Source organism: Echinops telfairi, unplaced genomic scaffold (assembly GCF_000313985.2).
Source record: "Echinops telfairi isolate 266 unplaced genomic scaffold, ASM31398v2 ScPeMD7_31;HRSCAF=116, whole genome shotgun sequence".
Taxonomy (NCBI): Eukaryota; Metazoa; Chordata; class Mammalia; order Afrosoricida; family Tenrecidae; genus Echinops; species Echinops telfairi.
Window position 1 is genome coordinate 63,650,948 of NW_022103928.1, and position 19,380 is coordinate 63,670,327.

The 19,380-nt window shown below is 51.0% G+C and overlaps 1 protein-coding gene across 1 annotated transcript in view; it reads right to left on the bottom strand.

Moving 5' to 3' along the window:
* CACNA2D3 (calcium voltage-gated channel auxiliary subunit alpha2delta 3) overlaps positions 1 to 19,380 on the bottom strand; it is a 982,973-nt gene that overhangs the window by 153,881 nt on the left and 809,712 nt on the right. Inside the window, exons 24-29 of the mRNA XM_004702433.2 lie at positions 17,929 to 17,974; positions 17,691 to 17,788; positions 17,389 to 17,482; positions 14,260 to 14,355; positions 8,979 to 9,100; positions 6,082 to 6,162 (exon numbers count right to left, since the gene is read on the bottom strand). Of these exons, the coding sequence (XP_004702490.1) occupies positions 6,082 to 6,162; positions 8,979 to 9,100; positions 14,260 to 14,355; positions 17,389 to 17,482; positions 17,691 to 17,788; positions 17,929 to 17,974 (537 nt within the window). The remainder of the gene's footprint in view (positions 1 to 6,081; positions 6,163 to 8,978; positions 9,101 to 14,259; positions 14,356 to 17,388; positions 17,483 to 17,690; positions 17,789 to 17,928; positions 17,975 to 19,380) is intronic.

Below are 19,380 nucleotides of genomic sequence, written 5' to 3' on the forward strand. Positions count from 1 at the left end.
CCCATCCATCCATCCATCCATCCATCCATCCATCCATCCATCCATCCACCCAGCTGACCACCTTAGCTATATAAACATCACATTAGAAGGTTAGACCTCAGAAATAAACCTCAGCTGATAGGGTAGCCATTAGGCTAGAACATCATACAATTTTTCTATTCCTTAAAATATTCTGATGGTCCTACATAATATTATGAGGGTGTGAGCTAACATTTTAGCTGCTCTGCACTTCTTGAGTTTCAGTCAAATACTGTGCTTCGGTTGTCTGGTTTATAATATTATATGTCTGGTGAAAATGGAAGCCGATCTTCATTGAATGCTTTATTCAACCAGTATTTATTACACAGCTACTATGAATTGTCCTTGAACATGGTACCAGGAATAAGAACATAATGACAATTGGACAGTTTCTAATGTACCTAAGAAATAGAGATGGGACAACTTTCAGGAGGGATTTAGGGCTCTGAGAGTTGGTTGCATTAACATCGTAGTATAGGGAAAATGCAAAAGTCCAGAAACTACATGTTTTTGATCGCAAGAAATCACAGCCCTGAACTTCTTAACAAAAAAGGTGATTTGGTACTGTATATTCCTCCATGTAGAGGCCAAAGGCAGAATTAGGAGGTCAAACGGAACAGCCAAGTGGGGGAAGGAAGTCTCCCAGAGCCACACCTGCCAACCTGCCCCCGTTCCTCCCCTGCATTTCTGTTGTTCTCCAGCTCATCCCGCCCCAGTGTGGTGCGAGCAGCACCCCAGTGTGGTGGGAGCAGCGTCTAAAGCTGCAGCTCATTCTGCCCTGAGAGGGCAATGGGAAGCAGGTTGATGCCCCTGGAAGGTGTGGCTTTATATAAGAAAGAAACTGGGGCCTTCTCTCTCTCGCTCTCTCTCTCTGCCACTTTACCTTCCTGCTTGCTGGGACTCTGCCTGTCTCCGGGGGTGGCCTCATGTGGGCCACCAGACCCCAAGAGCTGTGGGCACCCCGCCAGGTTTCCGTCAACACTGGATCCATAGGACCCTGCTCTCTGATCTTCCTGCGCCCAGCTGCACCTTTCTGTGCATCCACCTGCAGCGACACAAATCCAAAGCAGGACTCATGGGCTGGCTTCCGACTCACAGACTGAAGTTGCATTGGCTGGGAATGCCTTCTTGATATCAAGCTCTGTCCTATACATTTGGATGCCCCTGATTTCGTGGCTCCCGACAATCCAACCTAACACAGTAAGAAAAGGCGAAGCAGGTTCTCAGAAGTTCAATTCCATTTAGAAACTAAGTTCTCAGGCAATGTCTGCCCCTAGAATATGCAGGAGTTCCTTTCCCAAGTCTGTCTTTTAATCGTCATTGTATGTAAACCAGAATAGTTAGGTATAGTTCCTATCTAATATGAGTTAGCCAAATGTTTGCATTAATATATAGGATATATTTCAATGGAAAATACTAAAAAACACTTCTAGATACCCAACAAGATACTTAATAAAATAATACAGTCATAATACTCTTTGGATGCATGTCCCAAAGTAGCACCAACATGTTACTATGAACTACTGTATGTTCCTCACCTTTTCGACAGACCCGGCTGCACAGGAGTTGGTCCATGACTGTGGGAGCATGTAACTGGAGGTCCATAGCTGGGGACTGCCTATGCCCAGGCCTCTACTGGGAAAGGAGGGGCTCAAACCAAAGGCCTTGAACCCCCAAAGCTTTCACTCGGGTTTTCAACTCACTTCTCCATCACAGACATGGCTTCTCAAACGTTGCTAAATGTTTAAACATGTTTATAACCATGTATTTTGCTTTGTTTGCTTATTTATTCCCAAACAAACCCAGAGAAAGGCAAGGCAGGTAGTAGCCATCCCTACCTTAGACAGACTTCAGAGAGCCCAGACCCCAAAACTCAGGGACACAAGACCATCCATTTAGCCAGTTCAAGAGTGAGCAGCAAACCAAGACAGATCCCATGAGCCATGCTTTTGTCCCCCACCACTTCAGAAACCTGGATTAGGGGCTTGACGCGGAAGGTTCCAGGGCTCAGGAAAGCCTTGGTAGGCCAGCCCGCCAAAGAGAACGTTCCCCCGCTTCTTCCCTTGCCGCCGCAGTGAGGAAGCAATTAGGAAAATGCAGCACACTGGAGGCAGCTGCAACGCTGGCAGGCTCCTCAAGAGAGGGACCATGGCAATGTTATAGGCCAAGAAGATGGATGGGCTTATTTATGCCCCAAGGTGGATGCATTAATGGAATCCTGCCCAGTTTGACTGCCCTTTCTTCAAAGCTGTCATTGACAGATGAATATCTAAGTGTTTCAGTTTAGAAAAGAAAACAACAACAACAACAACAAAGAAAGAAAGAAAAAGAATAGAATAAAATAAACAAAACAAAACAGAAATACCCTTTCTATTCCAAACAGGCATATGCAGCCAATGAATGCAAGAATTCCAGATTGGGCCTGAGAAGGAAGCAGGCCTGAGAACAGGTCCTTGATAATTATTTGCAAAGTTGGGCATTTTGCAATGCTGCTATGTTTTCCTTTCAGATAAATTTTGATTTAACAGAAGGAATTCATTGAAGCCCCAAATTACTGCCAGTTGGCCACATCCCATTGGCGGCTGGAGGCATGTGGGTGGGGGACAATTCTACTCACACTTTCATCTTCATCTGCCAAAACAAGGCTTCTTGCCCAATTAAAATGGCCCCTTGGGTTTAGCGTGGTAAACAACATCTACCTAGTGTGCAGGAAATCCACCAAACTTAGGCACATGGGGATGGATGGCTGAGTCAGAGTCAAGGAAACTTGGGGTGGGGCAGGGGGCTCCAGGAGGAGCTCTGCTTTAGGGCAGAATGATCCCCTTTCTATCACTGCCTTGTGTAGCAGGACCCACCCAAACACCAAACGCAAGGCCATCAAGTTGATTCTGACTCGCAGAGCAACCTTATAGGGCTTCTGAGATGTCTTATCTTTACAGATGGCGACGGCCTCCTCTCGCGCCTAGGGAGCAGCTTCTTGGTTTGAACAGAGCTTACAGTTAGCCGTTTGGGGAGTAGCCTACTACACCATGAGAACTTCTTAGTGGGACCCACAGCAACAGTCAAAATTGAACCAGAATAATTCTGTTCACCCCATGCCTTCTATTGTGGGAAAAATAACTTGACAAATAAGAAAAGTCAAGGGGATTCTGTTTTCTAAATTAGCCAGGCTACACTTGACATGTGACTGTAAGTAGGGGCTACACAGGAAAGGAAGACGGACATGATGAAGTCGTGCAGTTTGCTGAAGGGACGGGTCATAACGATGCACTAAGGTTACAAAGACTAAGGGACCCTGCGCCTCTCCTTCAGCTCATTTTGAGGGGTGCTTTCTGGAGGGGTGGGAATGTCCATGAACAGAGGAGGCTGCTCACCCATTGCAGGGCCCTGGAAACCACATACCAAGGACTCTCCCTGATGTGTTTCTGGGCTTGCATCCTTTCAGGATATAATAAACAGGTAAGAATCAAAAGAAGCCCTGGTGTAATGATGGGTTAAACATTGGGCTACTAGCTCCAAAGTCAATGGTTCAAACCCATCAGCTTCTCCTCAGGAAATACACAAGGCTATCGACTCTCATAAAGATTAACCCCCTCAGATGCCCAAGGACATCGTTCTACTCTGTGTTACAGGATCCATGTGAGTCAAAATCATTTTATTGGCAGGATGTTTACTTTAAACAATAGTCTCCGGGGATTGTGGGAGCTCTTATAGAGAAGGAGCAAACCCACAGTGGCAATTGGCTTTGGACTGAGCGCGAGTGGCCGCTTCAGAAGAGGACTTTGTCGAAGGTCCTGTGGACAGAGACCTCATTGGGATGAACCAGCTGTGGAGGACTTGGTGGCAGAGAACGGCTGCATGAAGACAGAGTCCTTCTTACTTGTGATCCAAGGGGCAAGAGGGAGAGAATGGGGCTGGCTGATCTGAAGTGCAGGGGTTTATGCAAACTCCCAAGCCAAGCAGATGGCTGGCCTTACTAATCCAGCTGTGGGGAGCAGGGATGTTTTGGCCTTACTTTGGACAGTGAGCGTAAGAGAATCCATGCTGCCACAGCAGTGGCCAGTAAGGAGCGGAGATGTGGGAACATGAACGGGACTCATGCTGGCCCTTGCCGGGTAGTTGGAGAGGAAGGTGGCCTTTGGCGGCTTTGTCCCTTCAGGAATGCCGCCGGCATCAGCAGCACGTACCAGGCACACTGGAACCCGAGGGGGATGACCGCCAGTCTGAACCGGTAAGCACCTCCGATGACCTCTGCATCGTGCTTCGCAGTGAGTTTTTGAAGATGGGGCCAGTGACACACACAGCGGTGATAAACAGGATGTGTTCTCTCTCGGCCACTTGGGGCAGGCCAAATAGGGTCTTGTGACCTGCCTGTGGTTTCTGGCCAGCTGTGTCACTCAATCAGGGGCCGCCAAACCCTCTGGGAAATTCATGTTCTCTCCAGGCTGAGTCCATATCGGCATTTAGGAAATGTAAGGTATTTGGAAACATTTGAGCAGCGTTTATAAACTGACCCAGAGGTGGGGGGGACGGGTGCAGTGGTGCAGCTGAGACGGCTGATCCAGAGCATCCTTCGAGGTGACTGAGCGAGAGAGCCAGGGACAGAGGGCTTTTCAAATCACATTCAGAAAGACAGACTGTGCTGGCCAGACCATGTTTTCAACCTCGGCTGTGCGTGGCCCCCCCCTGCCCCTCCTGTCCCCCCCCCCGCCCCCCCCTGTTGCAGGGAAACAGGACACCTCTATAACCAGGTGGCTGGGTCTGCCAGGAGCAAGCCCGACCTCCTTTAAGCAAAAGCAAATCCCACTGAGTTAATCGATCCTATCTACTCCATTCTCAAAGTACAGAGCACACGGGGTGACAAGACTGTTAGTCGCGCAGCAGTAAACCCTCAGATTCCTACATGATCCGTTATTTGTATTTCTGTCTTGCTCAAGAGGAGCTCTGTGTCAGACACCCAAGACTATCTTCCTTGCCACACTGTGATCACACAGGAATAACCAGGGAAACTGTATTCAGATCTCTCAGTCCATGATCAGACAATGACAACCCATAGGATAAGTCAGAAGCACAGTCGGGGAGGCCAACAACAATTTCAAATGAGTCTATTTGCATTTCTCTCCGTGAATATTAGCAGCATGCAAAGATGGACGCTGATATACAAAGTCATCAGAGGGACAACTCATTGAGGAAGGTTGTGGGAAAGCAGAGAGGCCTCCTTGAGTCAGCCTAGGTGATTCAGGGCTGGAGACAGAAAGGACGACCCACCCGGCAAATAATGCATCCAATCCTTCTCCGAGATAGTGACTCTGTGCCACCCCTGGTCTCTGGCCCTGTTTCTGTCAACAGCCGTCCTCAAAGGAGGGCCTGTCGAAATTTCTTATTCTTGACTCTAAATCCCATCCATAACCACCACCACCATCCCCGCCCCATCAGCCAGAGAACATCAACTGATAGTCCTGGGAGATGAGGTCCAGGAGAGACAGGGTGGCTCCCACAATTCAATACTCTCAGTAGCAAAATGCTCTGTGGTGTTTTGGTTTTGGATCCCCACCCCCCTCCCCCCACCCCGATTCCAAACCTAGCACCTTTCGATACATCATCCAACTCTAACTCCTCTCCCTGGGGCAGAAGTGGGGTGAGGTGAATTAGGGTGATGCCATCTCAATCTCTCTGAGAAAGGGTATAGTTTAGCTCATGTTTGCCCAAAACAAGCCACACGCTCCTGGTAGGTTTGCTGCTCGCCCGCTGGTCCGGGAGCGGGTGATCCCGAGCTGACTTTCAATGAGCGAGCTACCTGCTTGCATCAGCTCTCCTCTGCACGCCCTGCCCATGCTTACTAGCAGGATACCTGGGGACAAAACTCATGGGAAAGATTCCTACTTTCAAATCAAACACAAACAGCTGTGTCAGCGGCCTACTGTGAAGGGGTGGCGCTCAGTACAGGGCAGTCATTTTTAACTGCCTCCCAAAGCAGCTTGCTGGACTGCACAGACGAGGTGGGATGGCCAGGCAAGAGTTTCAGGCTGGTGTTACATTCACCGACGCAACCCCATCTTTTACCTGCCACCACTGGGGATTTCCGCTCATCGAGGAGTTGGATGGCGGTGCTTGCTGTCACCACATGGCTTCTGTTGACAGTTCCTGTGAGGAAAAACAAGCCATGGAGACTGTTAGAATGGAGCTGTGAAGACAGTAGCCATATTGGTCCAGGCACTAATTCTGCACACTGTACTAGGGTGTGGTTCCCAGAGCGTCAGGTAACGTGGGCTGTAGGTGACCCGCTCACACTCTTAAACCATTAGAGCTGTGTAGCACGTCTCCTCAGGATGCAGGTGTCAACACACCAAGCTCCCACCACGCACGCTGGGGGCTATCTAGCTTCCTCCCACTGGAATTATTGACCAACACAGAGATGCCCATTTTTTGGATAGTTTGTGGCTACTCTTTGCATTGTCTCTCTAAATACAGCTATGGAAAGCTTCAGGGGAAAAAGTTCAGAACTACTCTGGCTATGAATGGGGAGCTTTAGCTTTGATTTGTTGATGAGCATTTTACTGATTCACAAAGTTCTGATTCGAAGCCCAGTATTACCGAGTAAAATGATTCTCAACAAGAGAGAGGGTTGGAATGCAATGCTCACTCCAAACACTTACTCATGTCCCAACAATAGGGTATTAGTTTTAAGAGATTTTCAACTATTTATGAGGGCTCCAATTCCTATGCACTAAGAGCACTTGAACACAATTTCTGAATGCTCGTGGTTAATCGTTGCTACTGAGGGTGGGCGGGCAGGCTGCCTCATGAAGATGCCATTCAGATGGGAGTTGAATCGACCCATGGAATTGAGAAGCACCTAAAGAGCAGATCTGGACTGAGATGCGGTGACAACTGACACGATCAAGAAGTGGTTCCTGCCCGAAGTCCAAGGAGCAGATAGAGGTGTTGACTACAGAGTAGGGAACATGAGAGCGATTTCCACCACGACGACTTTGACTTGGTTCCTAATATTTCCCCTGAATCTTCAGGGTTCATGATCGCTCCTAATATGCTGTCACTCATAACTTGACTCTGAGTAAGGTGAATTTCCTTTCATTCTGGGACCAGACTGGACGTACAATGAAATGTCTATTTGCCCCAAGCCAATTCAGCTACAGAGTGTTTTATGTGTTACATCGATATGTAATTGTTATTTTGAAAAACACAGAATAGTAAGAAAGCCATGTGACATGAGAGTCTATCACACACACACACACAAGGCGGTTTCAGAGCCTGCCCTCATCCCCCACGGATGCGCACCCTGCGTGGTTGTAGGGAAAAGCTACCGTCGCTCTGGGAGAGCTTGATGGTGCCCCTGGGGTGGGACCAGGAAAAACAGAAATCAGCTCCCCATGTCTGCTCTCTGGGAGGCTAAGTTCTGCTTTTTCTTGCGAGCACTGTGAAGCAGGAGCCCCAGGAAGCTGCCTGGTCAGAGGAAAGGATGGCTGAGAGGAGAGAAGCGGAAAGAAGAGTCCACTGCCTCTCTGTGGACAATTCAGCAGTATAGTGTGATGGAGCTAAATATAGAGAGAAAGGCTGAAAAGTGACACAAAAACAAAATTAAATCTGTAGCACTTGAGTAGAATCCAACTCAGAGAGACCCAGCAGGACACAAGAGAAGTGCCCCTCGTTTCCAAGACGGCACTCTACGGAAGCAAACTACCACGTCTTTGTCCGGCACAGTGGCTGGCCGGTCCCAAGTGCCAATCATTCGATTAGCAGTCAAGTATATGGGAGTGTGTTCACAGAGGCCCCTGACAAAGGGCTCAATGACTCTTAGGCTAGAAAGGGATATAATCAATGAAGTCCTTTGAAATCTCACTCAGCGAAGGGGATTTAGCTAATAATATTTATCTTTACTTGGATATCTTCAGGAATAGAGGGTCCTCATCCTAAGGAATGCATTTAGCAAATGACTGACCAATTCTGGTCATCACATCCTCTGTGGATTTCAAAAGCACTATGTTGGAAAATGTCTTTACTCGGGGAAATGAGAAATCATCTACACTCAGAGATTAAGACTCTCTACCCTGAAAATGCAGCATCCCTTTTACAGTGGGGTTAGGAATGCTTGTGAAAGCTGAATACAAAAGTCCTTAACATTAACTATAACTGTAGGCAAAACAAGGAGTCTGGTAGCACAACGGGTCTAATGCTAGGCTGCTAACCACAATGTTGGTGGTTCAAGCCCACTAGCAGCTCCTCTCCAGACAGATGAGGCTGTTTGCTCCTGGAAAGATGTACAGTCTTGAAAGCCCTAAGGAGCAGTTTGACTCTGTTTGGTAGGGTCACTATGAGTTGGCATTGACTCTGTAGCAATGGTATGTTTAGGTCAAGGTGTCCAGAGCAATCCCAGTTTAGAAAACCAGGTTTCACTCAACTCTGAAAGTTGGTTCCATTGCTCAGTGCAAGACCCTGCACACAGGGTCCGTAAGCAACATCAAATGACTGACATCAGAAAAAAGCCAAATACGATTGGCCTGCCTTTTCCGCTCTCTTGCTTCTAAGCCTGGCGACATAAATGGCACCGAATTCAGTCTGAAGGGACGTCACCTTAAGTTTTTTGTAAGTCATAAAATCTGCGGGAAGAAAATGTCACTGGCCCCACAAGACAACATTAAAAAAGCATCTACTGAGAAGTTGGTATCCAGATCCTACAAGGCATGACATTCCAGGCCTGCTCCCTGAAATGCTCTTTACGCCATTTCATGGTGCAAAACCTCCCTTGGATGGGAGGCCATGCCATGTATGGAGTGGCCTGGGGCTCCGCATCGGCATGGGGCCTCCTCCTCCGGCCTGGTCACGCCTACCACCCCCCACCCCCTCCCCGCCATCTTCAGGCAGAGCCACTCCCTCTGCGCACAGGGTGCTGGCTGTGGGGACAGGAAGACCCTGCAACCCACCGCCAGCAGGGCACCCACCTGTGCTGAACGGGATGGAGTAGACGAAGCTCCCGGGAAGCTGCTCTGCAGCCCTTCGGTACCACAGAGGGAAATGGTCAGCATTAAAAATGTTCTCCTTGTCTCCAGCTGCCAGGAAGTCCCTTGAAAAGAAAAAAAGGACAGGATGGGCATCATAATGCGCACCCCAAAACAGACTGAGTCATATCCGGACAGTCTTTGCCGCCGTGGTGTGCTGACTTTCAGAACCCTCGTCTGCCTTCCTGGGGAGAGGAGGCCCAAGGCAGCTCTGTGCACCCGGGGTCATCGACACATACCTTGGAGAGCTCTGGAAATTTACCTGGGGGGAATTATTTCTTCTAGTACATCTAGTAACATCACTCTTGAAGCCCGAAGTTAAAAAAGCCCCCCAAATACTGTCAGAACCCTAACTTTTGCTTACGTCCTATCATCAAGTCGACTCCCACGCACAGTGACCTGGCGCACAGGGCAGGACTGATCCTGTGATGACAGCTCTCTAAGGGGCAGGCGTCTCCATCTCTCCCCCACGGAGAAAGAGGCTGGGTGTTTGGAACTCCCGACCCCATGGTCCGCAGCCCCCCCCCCCCCCCCTGTGGAACCACGATTCCACCAAGGCTCCTGGCAGAAGATGAAAGCGGAGTCCTCTTTAACCCAGAAAGCCTGAGCGAGCCCCAGTTGCCCCGAAGCACACACGCACTCGGGGAGAAGAGGGCCACTTGGTCGGCACAGCGCGCTGATTGTAGAACAATTAGAGCGAGGTCAAAGCAGGTTCGCGTTGGACTTGGACTCCTTCTTACAGAGCCCCCTCTTTTCTAGGCACACAGAGCTCGCGGCTCCCTCTGGCCACCCTCTGCCTTCTGCCCGGGGCATGCTCTGTCCACCAGTTACCTTCACTCCCTTCCCATCTCTCCCTGTGAAAGCCATGCTCTTTTCCAGAGACGCCTCCAAGAGTCTGGAGCCCAGAGCCCTGGCCCCTCTGGGTCCACAGCCGCTTGCTCTCACGCAGCCTGTTACGTTGTTGAGCCCTTCAGGCCGGCCATGCGTGCTCTCTCTCCAAAGCCTTCTAAGACCTTCGCGGAGGGGATCTCTCTTCGGAGGTCCTCATCCTTCAACAGCCTTAAACATCTGAAGTTTCAATGAACGTCGAGTTCACGTGCTTCCCCAAAGCCACCTGTACTCTGCAGGGCCTCAGTGTCTCATCTTGGTGGTCACACTGCAATTCAAACAGGGAGAAGATGCCCCGGCCTCTCCGCTCTCACAGAGATCTCTCAGGAGAGGAGAGCTGTCGGGACATGCGTGGGAAAGGAAGCGGCTGTCAGTTGGACCGGGAGTGGTCCGGTCTCTCGGTCCAGGAGCTTGCAGCATGGGCCGGGTCCGCTAGCCCACGGTGAGAATGATGGAACTCATGATGAGCTGGGTACTGGAAACTCTCTGTGACCAGGCTCTGAGTCAGTACAAAACAGCACACGATAGTTTAAGGTTTGGTCAACCAGGGATCCTCTGACCTTATTCAAGATGGTGGATTCGTATGTCCCTGAGGCCCGCTCCTTGAAGCTCTCATCTGACGCTGACTCTGCCTCTCTGAGACTTTGATCTTCGTGTCCTTCCTCAGTGTTTCCATTATCCCCAGAGCCAAGTCCTCAGTAGGCACTTAATGATCACAGAATAAAGCGCTCTCCATAGCTCGATGGAAATTCCTCAAGTACTAAAGATAATTTCTTTTGCTTTCAGAAAAATAGTATTTCTTATTTTTCCCCCTGAATCCCCCCATCAGTATAGCCATTGTTCTATGTAAGTGCCCACGCCGCCATGACCCTGTGTGTTTCCTGGCAGTGGTCAGAGCAGATCCAATCTGGCGTTGCTCACCAGCGACACTCCAGCAGCAGAATGTGCACGTGGAGATCGACTGCAGTTTGGCAAGAGCACGCGGCTCTCCAATGGCGCGCTGGCTTCCTCAGGAGTGGGGCTGAAAGAGCGCTGAATGCCAGCGGAAGAGACATCCAGGGTTGACGTGACAGATAAGTCCCAGGGAGCTCTGCAGTACTGAGTGGGGACCCGTCCTATCCCCCAAATTACCAGGTGTCACAAATGTTGATATTGTCCCTCCCCTGCCCCTCTCTTCAGAAACCTGACTTGGACAGGTGGGTGAGGAAATCTGTACTGCCCAGGCCTATAGGTAGAAAGAACAGCCCCCCTCCCGCTGGGGCGTGGGCACAGCTGTGGCTGGACAGAGGCATTGCTATGCTGTGGTTCTCGTCAGGGGTGAAGCACATAGTCACTGAGAGGGAGGTGCTCTTCCTAGGCAGCCTGGACGGTGACACAAGGGGACCTTCTCCTCCCCCCCACCCCCCCACCGCCAGTCACAGTAGGTTTGCTATATGCTTTCTTAAAAGGTGTGGGTGAACCTCGCTTACACTGACAGTAGCATTCAGGCTTTGATGGTGGCAGGTCTGAAACTGCTCACCTAGATGTCTACTGCACTGCCCCATACTAGCCCCAGAACAGCAACGAGGAGCCCGTAACACTTGATCATCGTTAACAGCGGTTCCAGGGTGCAAGGCAGATGGGGGCTGCTGGGAGGCCTGCCAGGAAAGGAGGCAGGCAGGCGAGAACTGAGTGTGCAGAACCCCAAAACTGTTCTCCAGGAAGAATGAATCTTCTGGGTGAGATGAAAGGGCAAGTCTAGGTATTAGGACCTGGTACGGTTTTAAGGAAGAGGGAATGTGTACATTATGGGCAGAGCAGGGTGACCCTGCGTCAATTACGGAGTGTCTGAGCCATCATGTAGTCACCTACAGGAATGGGAACAATCACACCTCGCTTCTCCAGGAAGGGTCCCTGGTGACGTAATGGGTTATAGGTTGGGCTGTGCTGAGAACCACAAGGTCTGCCCTGTGAAGCCCCCGGCTTCTCCATGGTAGAGAGATGAGGCTTTTGACTCCCATAAAGAACGGCAGTCTCAGCAACCCGCACAGGCAGGCCTATCTCCTCTGTCCTCAGCTGCTGTGACTTGGAGTCGACTTGACAGTGGTGCATCTGGATTTGTTGGCTCACTGGTCAAGACACTTTCAAATTTTTAACATCATATGTAGAAGCAAGCTCGACAAATGCAGGGGATGCTTCCATCCCAGGAACTCGTGTTGTTCTCTTCCGTGTGACCCCCTCTCTTACACTGGGACTGCGGGAGACCTTGAACCCCAGGGTGAAGGTCGGCATCCCTGGATACCATATATGTGGTGATACAAGAGGCTGGACTGCACACATGGAATGTGTGGTTCACACTGGAGGAGATGCTCGTGTTACTGAGGGCACAGGCTATACGTGGTGGACTTCCAAATATGAACGGTGGGGATGGGTGTTGGCATCTCAGTGTAGGGGCTGAAGATCGTATGTGGGAACTCAGGGATGGAAACTGCCTAATATCTCGTGCTCTCAGGTGGTGGTCGGGTACATGACGGTTCCAAGTGCAGGTCCCAAAATATGAATTATGCCTTACATGCCCTGTCCAATCCACTGCCACAAAACCACAACAAAACTAAACACAAACCCGAAATTCTAAGAGTTTGACTGTAGAATTTTTAAAATCTTCCAGCCAAAGTCGGATGGATCATAATGAAGTCCATTTGCTTTAGGCAGGTAAAAGACCCTAAAACATAGGTGTGAAGATACCTCTGTGTGAGTCAATGATGTGAGTTATCTTACAGAATAATTCATCCATTCAGAGACTCACAAAGTCATCCCCACGTGGCTCAGGGTGAGCCCACTGAGATTCAAGTTCACAATGCACTGTGACCCTTTGTGGTTGTGGCTCTCACAGTAGCCATGCGTTTCAGATGAGCAGCAGTGTGCAGGCGCACACATTCCACGCTCATACATCCAGACAGACTTGTCCTCGTGCAGCTATGTCACAGTGACCCAGGCTGCAGACCAGCACGGTGCCATGTCGCTGCAGTCATGTGTGTGTGTTCCACACTCCTCTCCCACACGTAGCTTCCCCTCTGAACATGAAACCAAAGAAACCACCCTCATCACCCTGAGGTCCTTCTACTGCACAGCCGCCCTGCAGGACAGGGTGGAACTGGCCCTGGGGGTGGGGTGTTCCTGAGGCGGAAGCTCTTTGCAGGGGTAGAAGCCTCATGTTCCCCCCTGGGAGTGACTGGTGGTTTCAGACTCTCAGTGAGCAGCCCGACATGTGACCCCCAGGCTCCTAGAACATATATCTCCGTGTCTCCCTTAGCCTCTGCGATCCTAAAAGAGGAGACACAACATGACTCTCCACACTTCTGGTCTTTCGTACTGAGCCACATGCAAGGTTACATTCGTAAATGAAAGCTGTGAAAACAAAGGTTGTGGAATGGGGATTAGAAGCCCCTCCCCAGGAGCGTGTGACAACAGGCCCTCCCTGTGCCTGGCCGGGTTCGATGCCAGCGGGAGCAGGGCGGCAGTAACAGGCCAGCTTGGCTCTGACCTGGGTTTTGATGGCGTCCCTCCTGCGGGGCCAGGCCCTCTAGAGTGGCACCACCTGTGGCTTGTTTACTCACACCTGCACACCCGAAAGGTCTGGGTGCATGAGTTCTGTGATAACCTCGGGACTCCCAGACAGACGCTTGGAAACCACTCTGGAATCGCCTGCCTCTTAAGGTCCCACGTGTCCCTGACTGAGCAATCCCTCTGGTTACTGGGTCAGAAGTGACTTCCCACCGGCTCTGCTGGAAGAACGCGTTGCTGAGCTCTGGGTCGCTGCTCTCTCAGGACAGAGGGACTCCGGGGTGGTTTATCGAGCACCTGAGTCATGGGCTCAGGAACGCTCTGCCCACCATGCCCCCAGGTGCCCTTGGGAGCACAGGGAAGCCAGACAAGTGTTCTCTGAATGCCTGCTCCTGCTGGTCCCCGGCTGAGGGCAGAGGCATTAAAACCCAAACAGACAAGCAAACAAGCAACTAGACGCATGGCTCGGCCATGCCACAGGGCAGAGTCCTCAGCAGAGCTCGGGGGACCCAGGGGCTGTCTTCCCCCTGGCTGCCACACCAACTCCAGGGCTTTCAGAAGCACCATCTCCTGTGAGAGGACTCCAGGTGCACGGGTGCATGGAAGCCAGCACACCACGTGGAAGGGCCAGCCGGCAGGTGGACACACACACTGAGGCCGGTGCATGGGAGACCAGGGAGACAGCATGTCAGGAGGCTGTGGCAAGCTCACTGAGGTCTCTGTGGGGGGAGAAAGGACCCAGGCTCTTCCTCTGGGCTCCTGAGGAGGGGAAGAGGCAGGGCCTCCTACTTACTGATTGGTGAGCTGTTCAGCACCAACAAACAGGTTGATTCTCGCAAGGCCAGTGCGTGTGCCAAGGAAGGCCACCTCCACGCCTTTGTCAGAGTTCCTGAAACAGAGCAGCGGACAGCAGAGGTGGGGTGGGGGGTGGGATAGGGGGCACTTCCAGACTGTCTGCAAAAGATAACACCCTTTGGATTGTAAGACTCCAGAAAGGTTTTGTGCCATAGCAGTTTTGAAAGCTGAACTCGAAAAGAAATGATGGAAACATGCATACTTACGGACTCCAGTCCCCGAGCCCCAATGCCCTTCGAGGGTGCAATTCTTACAAGAGAGAGGGCACCCCGGCCAACAAGAGCAACATGAGGAAATGCACCCCCCCCCCCTTTGAAACCAGCCCATAGCTCAAGGTTGTGGGTGTGAGGCTGAGAGTACCAGCCAGTTCTGGGCATGGGACCATTCCACGGAGAGGAAGCTAGCTACCAGGCCTACCCTGTGTGCGGGGTCGTCCGTAGACTGCCCTTGGGGAGGATAAGGTGGGGAGCCACCGAATCAAGGCTGTGGTGTCAGGCAGCCTAGATACGTCTTCTTCCTGAATCCCACCCAGCTGTGGGGCCACTGCCTTTTAACTCCTGCCAGAGCAGGCTCCTTCATCTCACTACCAGCCCTGAAGAGATGAGTAAAGAGATTGCTTCCCGCCGTCTTCAAATAGCCCCGTTGAATGCTTGTCGGAACCTTAAGAATGGCCTTAGCAAGGGAAACTAATTGGAAAATTCACTAAAGATGATTTTGTTTAAACTTCCAAAGCAAATTTTATGTTTGAACATGTCTCCCAGGGGATGTGCATGCATACTTTTCCTTCCGAAAAAGCAAATAGCCTTCTTCCGCAAACATGTAACTTTATTCTGCAACGAAAGTACGGAGAGAACGCCGATTCTTGACCTTGCCTGCCCGCCCTGGATGCTAGTAGCAATTTGATCCAAAGCATTATCCACGTCATCTTCAATGTAGGATCAGTTGGTTAGTTGATCTTTGACAGCACAGCAAAGTGGTCAATGCTACCTCTAAGTACTTACGGGGTGAATAAAAGCCCGTGCTAGGCATTTGTTTCTGCTTGTAGGCCACACCAAATTGGAAAGCCAAGTGTCCAATCAGTTACAGATGTGGACTACAAAGCGAGCTACCATTTTGGAAATCTCTTGCATGTGTCAGGAATGAGTCCATAGCTTTGCCTACGAGTTTCAGTCTCACGAGAGCCTACGAAGAGTCATTCCACAACCACTAGCAAAAGGAAGCCCAGGAAAGGCTTTGACCTTTCCCAACCAGTACTCTCCATGGAGGAAAGCCTCTCAGGCAGACCCACACGAAGAACGACAGGCCCTCTCTGCTGCTCCGGTCGTGTAGTCACCTGCCAGGCCCACTTGGGAGACTGGTTCAGGTTGAAACGTCCAGAGGGGAATTCTATCTGTGCCCACTCCCAAGCCTGTCCTTCCTCGGGTGTGTCCTGTGTCCGCAGATGGCGACGCCACTGCCCAGGTGCTCACGGGATAAACCCAGGCATGCTCCTGCGGGCTCAGCCTCCCTCAGTTGGCACGGCTCACACACAAAATCCATCTTTGAAGCGCTGTGTGGCTCACTGCGGAAGCACACTTTAGTGCACCTCTTCTCTCTGGCCCCTGTCACCATCCAAATCCAAGTAGCAAATCCTTTGGAGTCCGGGAGGAGCCTCTATTTCCATTCTTGGCACATTGCACTCTGTTCTCTACTGAACAGTAGGGGTTGTTTATTTTGTTTTTTAAATGCGAATTCGATCACGTGTATTACCTTCTTAAAATCCCCAATAATTTTCCAATATATGAAATCTGGAAGCCCTCCCCTATCTCCCAAGGCCCTGAGTCACTTGACTGCTCTTCAGCTACACGTCCCAGTATCTCCCAAAGCTTGCTCCCTCTACATTTCTAGTCCGATGGCCTTTCACCAAAACCAAACTCACTGCCATTGAGACGATGCCAATTCCCAGTGAGCCTGTAGGACAGGGTACAGATGCCCCTGTGAGTCTCCTAGACAAACTCTCAATGGGAGCAGGAAGCCCCTGGAGCAGGCTGGTGATTTGAACTGCTGACCTTGCAGATCACAGCCCAGTGCATAACCACTAAAGTCCTCAAATAGACCAAATACCTTCTCTCCTCAGGGATGTGAATATGCTGTTCCCCACCTTGAGCTAGTTCCTTCTCAAGAAAGCCTGCCCAGCCTTTTGCCTCCCCTGTAGCTCCTGTTAGAGGCTACCCTTCATGACCTTTCTTCAAAGCAATTAGCACAAGATGTCGCACTATGTACTCTGCTGGCGGGCGGTGTCTGTCTTGGTTACTCCCAACCTGCCAACACCTAGCCCAGGTCTTCGCCCCTAGCTGGTGCACAGAGAGTATCTGGGGACTGAACGCATGGCAAGTGAGGACCACTTGCGAGCTCCCAGGGAGAGCTGGGGAAGTGCAAGGAGGAACGGAGCGAACGGACAACAGAAGTTCGGAGAGACATGAATCGAGTCTCTCAAGATGAAAACAAAAAAAAGGAGCTTCGTATTTGGAATCTGTTAAAAGCCACTCAAAATAATCGCACTAATGGTAAGCTGCCGGAGCAGCAACATCTCAACCACTGGGGACAACTCCCATCGTCTGGCCCCTTGCCCTGAAGCCACCTGTTCCAGAAATGCAAGCACAGGGCCTCACTGGACACTCTAATGAAACCGAGCCCTCCCTCCCCACGTTGTTCACAACCCAACCTGGCCCTGGGCCCAAGGTCCCTCAAGACTGTCAAAGACAGAGAGCCCTGGCGAGGCAGGAAGCAAAGTGTTCCTTCCGCCTCTCTCTCTCTCACTGTCATTCTCTCTCAGAAGGGTCACCCTACCTCAGCATACCAAATTTCATGTAATGTTCAAACTCAAACAAATTATATGTCAAATCCGGAGCTCACCATCCAAGCCAGAGCCGCTAATCTGCCCTAGCCCTTGTGGTCGGGAGCTTTGGGGGAAATTAAAGAACTTTAACACCAGCCTCCTACAACAGTTTAGTTCTTAAACCATAACCATATTTTGGGCCGCTCATGAGGAAATGGCCATGGAAGGGGGACACGTGCAACCACTTACTCAGATTTGTTGAGGGCCAGACTGGTCCAATACGCTTCAATGGGAGCGCTCACCACAGCGTCAAAGAGAACTTCTTGAATTAATTCTTTATCACCTGTGGGGGGTGGGGGGTGGGGGGTGGGGAGACACAGTTGAAGAGACATAGGAAGCAGGGTTGGCTGGATTTCACGTGACTCGTGGTTTCGGCACAAAGCAAAGCTTTCCTAGAAAGCTGAGGCCAAACAGGGTCTTTCCTTCACTCTTCCTGCCCCGCAACCCCATGGCCACAGGTACACTCAAGAGGTGCCGGGAAGCAGACTCACACTGGAGCAGAGGCTCTTTGCCTTTGAGGTAGAGCTTCATCGCTTCAAGTTGAGACAGATGGCGGTGCTCGGGGTGTAGGTCAGTGTTGCAGTAGGACCTAAGAGAGTGACAGGGCCCAAAGCAAGAGCAGGTCAGTCGTGAGGCCATCACTGTCGTTCTCCTTGGAGCCAGGGGGACTGGGCAAGAGAGCTCAAACAACAGGCAATCACAGGAGCTGACGGACTGCTTAACTCTTACCATTCATCTGCCAAAGACACATCGGGATGCTCTAAGTCGTGGAGGCCTGGGGAGCAAGCAGAAGGGGAGACGGAGAATATGCTGCCCATGGGCGGCAATCACCCTGCCCCCCCCACCCCGACCCCAACCTTCCTTGTGCTTCTAGGCTATGGAGGGATTAAGGGTAGACAGCAGCTCAAAGGGTTCTGCCTGGGAATGGAAACTGCCCAAGGAAAATGAGTTTTCTTCTTGGGCAGAATTCTCTCCCTTTGTCTACCGTTCTCACCCTCTGTGCCACCTGCCTGGCTGTGTCTCCCAGGAGTGCCTTGGCGACTTGAAGGGACATGTCACACCAGAACTAGGAGCAAAGCCTCGCAGAGGCAGAAATAATGACTCAGAGCCAATAAAAGGCAAAGACAAAGCAACTGCTGTCCAGTCCATTTCAACGCCCAGCAGCCCCAGAGGACGGGTGCAAGGTCCCGAGTGTGCTCCTCTGCAGGAGGAGAAAGTCCCATCTTTCTTCTGCAGGGTGGCAGCAACCCGACGTGCAAACAAGCTGGCACAGGGCTCCTTGGCGCCGCTGTAGCCTGCCACCAACACCGTGCTAGGCCCCAAACACCGGTGTGTCCTTGAGCGGATAACTTGGCTTTTCGAGATGCCCGTTTCCTTGTGTGCAAACAGAAGGATGACAGCCCCTGACTGGTCAGTGGCTGGGAGGAGGCCATGATGGACTCCATGCTCTAAAGTGGGCGCTGCCCAGCACCGATTGCTAATTGACCCAGGACACAGAGTGAATAGGGGTGTGGGTCTGCACAGGGAGCCGGAGCTCGCAGGGAACTGGAGAGTTTTATACAGTGCTCCCGGCCTCCCTGATTCCGTGAACCTGCCCTTTTTCCCTTACATTTCCTTCTAGCTGGACCCTAGCAGGCCAACAGCAGAGACGTACATCTGAGCGATGACCCCAGCAATGGTGACGGTGCTCACAGTCTATTTTTGATCCAGAACTCCCCATATGACCCCCAGCCTATGACTGCACGCATGATCCCAGTTGCCCCTCAAATACCACAATAGAGGATATTGAGTCAGTCGACCCATGCTTATTTTACAAGAATCCGAGAATGAGTGAGACTGAATATCATCATCACAGTTCACCCAGGTGGACATATCCTGGTTCACATCTCCTCTCCAACTTATATTAACCATGATATCTGAAAAAACAATGCCTAATTCACAGATTAAATGAAGGGTAAATGGTATAATGGTTGGTCTTGAGTAAGATCAATCTATCCATCCATTCATCCACTTATCCTTTCCTCCATCCCTCAAGCCCAACCCTCTTCCTTCCTGCCTTTCCTTCTCTCTCCCTCCTTCCATTCCGTGTATTTACAGAGCATTGACTAGGTGCCAGACATTATGTTGGGCCCTGAGAGACCAGCAATGAGCAGAAGGAAAGGTACTGTCACTGTGGGACTT